General features: G+C 38.7%; 1 protein-coding gene across 3 annotated transcripts; it reads right to left on the bottom strand.

Moving 5' to 3' along the window:
• Positions 1-648: 648 nt before the first annotated feature.
• LOC115193777 (polymeric immunoglobulin receptor-like) lies at positions 649-5,806 on the bottom strand. Of its 3 annotated transcripts, none has more exons than XM_029752750.1 (9): positions 5,646-5,806; positions 4,419-4,733; positions 3,637-3,978; positions 3,110-3,176; positions 2,239-2,327; positions 2,042-2,082; positions 1,584-1,652; positions 1,336-1,407; positions 649-983 (listed from the first exon to the last, which is right to left on the bottom strand). In XM_029752750.1, the coding sequence occupies exons 1-9, from the start codon at positions 5,701-5,703 to the stop codon at positions 909-911; spliced, it is 1,128 nt and encodes a 375-aa protein (XP_029608610.1). In that variant the 5' UTR covers positions 5,704-5,806; the 3' UTR covers positions 649-908. The 3 variants fall into 3 exon arrangements, with proteins under 3 accessions (XP_029608610.1, XP_029608612.1, XP_029608611.1); XM_029752752.1 differs by having other exon boundaries at positions 1,614-1,652; XM_029752751.1 differs by having other exon boundaries at positions 1,584-1,649.
• Between the last annotated feature and the right edge of the window lie 2,688 nt (positions 5,807-8,494).

Raw genomic sequence — 8,494 nt, 5'->3', positions numbered from 1 at the left:
CTGCATCTCAGTGCAAGAGGTGTCACTGCAGTCCCTGGTTCAAATCCAGACTGTATCACATCCGGCTGTGATCGGGAGTCCCATAGGGCAGTGCACAATTGGCCCAGTGTTGTCTGGGTTTGGCTGGGGTAGGCCCTCATTGTAAATAAGAATTTGTTCTTAAGGTCCTAGAGTGGCCTAGCCAGTCTCCAGACCTTAATCCCATAGAAAATCTGTGGAGGGAGCTGAAGGTTTGAGTTGCCAAACGTCAGCCTTGAAACCTTAATGACTTGGAGAAGATCTGCAAAGAGGAGTGGGACAAAATCCCTCTTGAGATGTGTGCAAACCTGGTGGCCAACTACAAGAAACGTCTGACCTCTGTGATTGCCAACAAGGGTTTTGCCACCAAGTACTAAGTCATGTTTTGCAGAGGGGTCAAATACTTATTTCCCTCATTAAAATGCAAATCATTTTATAACATTTTTGACATGCGTTTTTCTGGATGTTTGTTATTATTCTGTCTCTCATTGTTCAAATAAAACTACCATTAAAATTATAGACTGATAATTTCTTTGTCAGTGGGCAAACATACAAAATCAGCAGGGGATCAAATACTTTTTTCCCTCACTGTATATATAAAAAATATCAAATAAATAATTACATTCAGGTTTATTCTGTTTATTTATTTGATATTCTTTATTGAAAAAACACATGTAAGTGTCAACATGGGCACAGTTTATTACAAGTACAAGACGTTCACTCTATAAAATATGCAGATTAACAAGATAGATAGAACAATAAAATAATGAGGACAAAGGGTTGGGGCAGGAGGTGACAAATAAAAGAACTTTATATGTTACTAAATTTGGAGACTTTTGTTCTGATGCCCTAGTACACTGAGATCATCCAGTATTTTCCCCAACATCTTGTCAGGTTTTTTGTGACCTACTGTATCTCTGGTGTTGGGTCACTGTGCTGTAGACCACATAATCTGGTTCTGCTGCCTGTAAGAGAGGAGGAAAACACACACACACACACACACACACACACACACACACACACACACACACACACACACACACACATGAATAACTTAGTCAAATCATCAACGCAGTAGAGCAGCTTTTTATGTAGGTCTTGGTCTTGGTGACCACAGTGCTGTATGTCATTACGGAAATGGGTCCTGCTGGTAGACAGTTATAGAGGGAGTTATTCAGAAAACACTGATATCCATTTTGAATTCATTGTACATTCTACCACACATCAGAGCTGCCAATTCAAGTTCTGCTTTTCAAGACAGAAAACATTTTCTATAAGACTAGCTGTACTTATGCGTTTATTTAGTGTAATGTTTACCCTTTGTGCTGTCCTGTGCTGCATAGGAATCACAGTGCTGTATAAGTCACCATGTCTCTCAGGGTTTAGGTCCTGTGTGATGGAGGAGAGAGAGCAACATGATCACATCCACTCAGAGAGAGACAATGTTTACTTTCACTTTGAGTTGGGTGGGAGTGGGTTGGGTTGAGTTTGAGGTGGGTTAAGTTGGTTTGCAGAGGGGTTCGGTTGGGTTGAAGGGGGGTTGGGTCAAAGGGGTTTGGTTTAACCTGTTGTGTTGTTCCACTGATGTGACTCACAGTGCTGTAGGTAATATTCTGCTCAGGGTCAGCAGGCTGCTGATGGAATGAAACACAAACCTTGTTAACATGTAACAGTTTTACAATACGCCATAGAAGGATGTTGTACCTCATGCATACTGACATGAATTAGAAAATGTTTTGCTGTTTCATTTTTCTCCAGTGATAACACAAAAGGTGTTATTGTTCAAGTGTCAGTAGTTGTGGTGAGTGATTTGAGGAAGTCTGTTCTGGTCAAAGATGTACACTTAGCGCAAGACTAAATCATTTTTTAAAATTATCTTAAAACTGTTTATTTTAATACTACACATAAGCGATCGAGTTGATTTAAAGTGTTAGTTATGACTAACTACTAACCAAAGAGAGCCCTAGAATATCAAGCAGAGAAAGGAACAGATGAGTGAGAAGATAACATGATCATAGCTTACTACTGAGGTGTTTGGGGGTTGGTCCTTTGCCTTCTTGTCCTCTGAAATAAACAAAAGAGGATGACCGTACTAATGATCTTTGATGTCAAACCTTTCATTTGTAGAAGGAACAACCCTCCTGTATTTATAATATTCCTGCAAATGACATTAGTCATAAACATTACCATTTTTTTTACATAATTTTAACAAATACTTACTATGTTTTCTCAACATCTTCCATGTGATCAAGGTAACAGCTATCAACACCACCAACAGGCTCAGAGGAATGAACAGGACTTCCAGTAAACTGGAATATAAAATACAATCAAATTGAATATATAGATAATTTCAGGCGTGGGGAAGTGGTAAATGCTTAAGCACGGACATTTAAGGAAGATGTTTCATTTTGTATACATGTTTCTTTATCTGAAAATGAAACAGACAGATAGTTTTGTAATGTGGAGAACTACAGTTAATATTGTTAACCCTGACACTGGTCTCTGGTCTGATCAGCCTTGCTAGTCACAGTTGTCTCCACCAAGGTTATTATAGTTTTGTAATGTGGAGAACTACAGTTATTATTGTTGACCCAGACACTGGTCTCTGGTCTGATCAGCCTTGCTAGTCACAGTTGTCTCCACCAAGGTTATTATAGTTTTGTAATGTGGAGAACTACAGTTATTATTGTTGACCCAGACACTGGTCTCTGGTCTGATCAGCCTTGCTAGTCACAGGTGTCTCCACCATGGTTATTATAGTTTTGTGTTTTGATATTAGTTTTTATTTCTATTGGTTTTAATATTTTTATTTGAAATTCAGTTTAGTGCAGTTACATTTTTTGCCCCAAAACTAAAACTGAACATAATCATAATGGTTTCTATTATATTTTAGTTTGCTTTGGAGTCAAAGAAAATTGTTTCAGTATAGATAACATTTTGGTGTGTTAATTATTTTATTTCAGAAGTTCACTAAATAGTTTTTTCATGATTCGTTTCTATTTACTATAATACATCCCAACCAGCCTTACGTTATCACCACCTATTTGGATGACTGTAAAAGTGAGGGAAATACAGAAGAATGAATACTGACCTCTGGTGCTTCTCATCTGTGTTCTCATTAGTTACAACATTGTCACGGTTTGTAACAGAAGGGGTAACTGTGGGAGGACAAGTGTTAGACTCAGCACTGGTTAGTGACATTTGGTGAGTGGTTGGAGCTTGTGTTGCTGTGAGAGGCAGAAATTACAAAGTAGCTCCAATAACTGACTGGTGTATCATTAAGATTGATATTATTAAAACCAGGTAATTGTGATGTTGATTGAAACTAATCACTATCATGCTTTCTTATCTAATATGTGACATGCACTAAAATCCAATTCTTATAATTTTCAGTATTAATTTCAAATATAAGTGGTCGATATGATGAAAAGTTGTATAAAGAATGTTCATTGTATCAATGATATTTAACATGAATGACCAGATAAACTCAGGAGAATGTGTGGTCCATAGATTTCCACTTTGTTTCAGAAAAGGCGTTTCAATGTTCCTTAATCTCTAACAACACTGGATGATTAAAAGAGAATCATACTTGGTTATATGGGATTGCTCTGTACTTACTTGTGATGGTGGTGGTGCTCTGTATTGTGGTTGGTTGATTGACAGTGACATAAACAGGCAGCTGTAGGTCTCCCTTTTCACACCTGTACCAGCCAGTGTTCTCCATCATCAATCCACTCATAGTCACCATTAAGACATAACCGTTGGTGGTTTCTCTCTGCTCCTGCACTAACTTCACAAATGTTCCATCTAAAGCCCCAGGATGTCCCACAGCCACACAAGAGCCTCCCATCCTGCACCACCGCCCGCTGTCTCCAAGTTTACTATAGTAACAGAGCACGGTGACACTCCCTCCTACAACTCCAGTCAGCTCTTGTTGGTCCACATAGAGTTCTGGAGTACCTGAACATAATGATAGAGGCTGTGATTGGATGAGTCTGACAAAGAATACACCAATACATATATTGGCAACTACCTAGTCATCATTGATATTCATATAACACTGAGAAAGTGTATGTTGAAACACTGGTTCAGTCACTGATAGGATGTACAATAGATATAGTCTAGAGCGTACAGAACAGACAGTGTGTTTTATGATGATACAGCAACACGTGATTCTATCAAACACACTGTCTGTCCTGACCCAGGAACTGCACAGAGATGTAATCAACCAATATAATATCCTCTATGGATTTAATTTGGTGAAAATATGTATGACTGCTTTGTAGAGGGAAAAGTAACACCCTCATCAACACGACTATTATGGGACATTACTTTATGAGATATTACTGAGCACTACTATTAATTCTGCTTTAATGGACACAGCAGTGTTTGGATCTTACCTGGAGAAACAGATATCTGCAGTCTAACCCCATCATCTGCCTCATTCTTCCTCTCCATAATACACCAGTAATAATCAGAACTAAGACTTGTCATGGTCACAGTGAAGACTCGCTGGTTGATGTCATCAGAGATTGAGGTCTTGCCACTGGTCTTAGGATGGTCAGTGCGTACTACAGTAGAGCAACCTAACCAAAACGATCCCCTACACCAGTATTTCACATTGTTACTATATCTCTGATCATAGAGACATGGGATGGTGATGGAGCTTCCTTGCTTTACAGACACATGTCTCACTGTGGACACAAGCTGTGTATCTGTAGATACAACAACAGAGAACAGATGTAAATACTTTCATTTTATCCAGCTGCTCATAAGTCCCATTAGATGATCAACCAAACAATTTGACATAATTCTTGAAGTTGTGACTTTTGTAGAAAATTTGGCAAACTGTGTTTGTGACACCAGACAGTAATTGATACATGTAAGTGCTGATGTTGTCACGCCAAAGTCCAGCCATGAGTACAGAGGCAACAATTAAAGTAGCTTTGACATGGAAATTTCTACACCCTTAAACTATGGAGACAATCTCTGGTTTCAATTAACATTTCTGTTTACTAAATTAGCATATAGTAAAACATTTGACTGGATGTTCTTGATATCTACTGTAGTACATCGAATCCCACAACATTTTTTGTGCAAAATGAGTTACAAGCACATTTGTTAAAATTCATATTGATAGACACAGGAACTTTTTATTTTCTATATCTTAATAATATGTTAATTCTCTTTTACTTGAAGTCTTATTTAGATGTGTTTTGCAACAACTATAAATGTAGAACTGTTGAAAAGTACAACTGTTTCACAAGATAAATCATTGAAAACGGCACTCATTGATCACCTGACCACAAAATGTAACCTTTATTTTACTAGGCAAGTCAATTAGGATCAGTGGGTAAACTGCCTTTTTCAGGGAGAGAATGACAGATTTTTACCTTGTCAGCTCAGGGTTTCGATCTAGCAACCTATCAGTTACTGGCCCAACACTGTAACCACTAGGCTACCTGCCACCCTAATACTGAAATCCATAATGTGACTACAATGTCTATGGGTAAAGTAGACAGAACATTACAAGTGTTATGACTTTCAGCGTGTACTCAGTCTCAGAATCTGACTTGGAAGAACTAAGCCTAATAATATCAAACAACAAAATGTCTTCCCTCACTTACCTGAGAGTCCAGTGAGGACGAAAAGGATGCACAGGACAAGGAGGAGATGTGGAGCCATGAGTAGATGAGAGAAAAAGACTGGTAGTATTTATGTTTGTACTGGCAAACTGCTGTGTCAGGGACCAAGGCACCCAGGCAACTGACTACTTCCTTCTTTAACTCTTCCTGTTTTAAAGACATAATGCAACCAGTGCCCTGTGCAAGACCTTGTGTGTTCACTGATGTTTAACAGTTGAAAACCTGACCAAGGCTGAAATTGTCAAAATGTAGTAAAACGTCTGCTAATACATACAGTATGCTTGTTTATTTGATGATTATTTGTAGTTTATTCCCCATCCTCAATACACTGATAATCTCATGTATTAACTCCTGAGTCCTGTGTTGGTCTGTTCCTGTATGATAGTAATGAGCTACGAATGCAGCCTTCACTGGTGTTACTGCTAAGAAGAACCTGTTAGTATTGCTGATCCATATTCTCACAGATCTTTATAAATAGTGTATGTCATATTGCTTCATTCAACCCATTACACCCTTGCTATAGACATCGAATGAGTTACAATGGTACAGATATCTAAAATGTCAATTTGCTAGGTCTTTCCTACATTGTGGTGATTTTTCATGGTCTCAGGAAAAATCACTTCTTATTCAGTGTAAAACAGTGTAAAATTTGGATTCCAAAAGGCTTTAAATAGAAAGGCAGGTGTCCTTTACCTTAAAAACACAAAAATGCATAAAAGAAATATATTCCGTGGAAGTAGAATTTTTACCATGTCCCAGAGTGTTAATCAAGCTATAAAATAATAACATAAAAAAATCATTCCTTATTTCATAGTCCTAGTTAAATTCTCTCTCAATAACAGTTTTTTCATGATTATTGTGATGAATCTTATTTAAGATTTTCTGTATCACTGATACCAAATCAAATCAAGATTTATTTATATAGAACATTTTAGACATGAATGCAATTGTCACATGGAATGACGCTGGAGAGACGATGCAGGTACGGGAAGTAAAACATTTAATGAATAACAGACATGGCACGAGACAGGAACAGCGTCAATAAAATAGTAATACAAACAAAAGACAAGGCAGCAGCAGGGAACAGAGCTGGAGAACAAAAAAATATAGGGGAGGAAATAAACAGATGATGAATGAGTCCAGATGAGTCCAATAACGCTGATGCACGTGACGAGGAAAAGCAGGTGTGCGTGATGCAGGGCAGCCTGACGCCCTCAAGCTCCAGGGGAGGGAAGAGTGGGAGCAGACGTGACACTTTTTATTCCGGTCAAAATGACAGCACAAAAATAATATAAAATGTGCCCAAAACACGGAACATAGACAAAAAGTAATGCGCGTAACAATATCCACAATATCAAAATACACGTAACACAAACAATCCTACACAAAGACATGATGGGGAACAGAGGAATAAATACATATGAATTGATTGGGGAATGAAAATCAGGTGTGCAGGGAACAAGACAAAACAAATGGATACATGAAAAATGGAGCGGCGATGGCTAGAAAGCCGGTGACATCGACCGCCGAACGCCGCTCGAACAAGGAGAGGAGCCGACTTCAGCGGAAGTCGTGACAGTCCTACTGGGTTCATAACTCAAAAGCATGTCTGATATGTATTGGGGTGCACAATCGTGGATTGACTTGAAAACCAATAGAAGAATCTTAAAATGAGTTCAAAAACTCACAGGCAGCCAGTGCAGAGACTTTAAAACCGGTGTAATGTGTGCTCTCCATCTAGTCTTGGTCAGTGCCCGTGCTGCAGCATTCTGTATGTTTTGATGTTGACCAATGGATGTCTTAGGCAGACCAGACAGGAGAGCATTACAGTAGTCAAGCCTGCTTTTAATAAAAGCACGGATGAGTCTCTCTGTATCAGCCTGAGATAGAAACGGCCGCACCTTCGCAATGTTCCTCAGGTGGTAAAAAGCTATTTTGGTCAAATTTCTAATGTGTATTTTGAAATTTAGTTCAGAATCTAAAATGACACCTAAGTTTTAGAACTGGTGTTTTATCTTTATTGCCCGTGAATAAAAATGTGAGGCCAGATTCTCTCTCTGTGCTTTGGCACCAATCATAAGTGCCACGGTCTTGTCGTGATTTAGCTGGAGAAAGTTGTGAGAAATCCAAATATTTAAATCACTAATACAGTCTAATAATTTATTTGTGGAGCTAAAATCCTCTGGTGACACAGAAATGTAAAGTTGTGTATCGCCCGCGTAGCAGTGAAAATCAATGTTGTGCTTTCTGATAACACTTCCAAGGAGTAACACACAGCGCATTTGCAAAGTATTCAGAACCCTTCACTTTTTCCACATTTTGTTACGTTACAACCTTATTCTAAAACGGATTACATTATTTTTTTCCTCATCAATCTACACACAATATCCCATAATGACAAAGTGAAAACAGTTTTTTTTTTTGCAAATGTATTACGTAAGAATTCAGACCCTTTGCTATGAGACTCGAAATTGAGGTCAGGTGCCTCCTGTTTCCATTGATCATCCTTGAGATGTTTCTACAATTGATTGGAGTCCACCTGTGGTAAATTCAATTGATTGGACATAATTTGGAAAGGCAGACACCTGTCTATATAAGCTCCCAGAGTTGACATTGCATGTCAGAGCAAAAACCAAGCCAGGAGGTTTCCGCCGAAACCATTAAGACTCTTCCTAGATCTGGCTGCCCAGCCAAACTAAGCAATCGGTGGAGAAGGGCCTTGGTCAGGGAGAAGAGTCCCCTGACAGAGCTCCATGGTTCCTCTGTGGAGATGGGAGTACCTTCCAGAAGGACAACCCTCTATGCAGCACTCCACCAATCAGTACTTTATG

This window comes from Salmo trutta, chromosome 5, assembly GCF_901001165.1.
Source record: "Salmo trutta chromosome 5, fSalTru1.1, whole genome shotgun sequence".
NCBI lineage: Eukaryota > Metazoa > Chordata > Actinopteri > Salmoniformes > Salmonidae > Salmo > Salmo trutta.
Note: the sequence above shows the minus strand (reverse complement) of the source record. Positions and strands in the feature narration are given on the sequence as shown.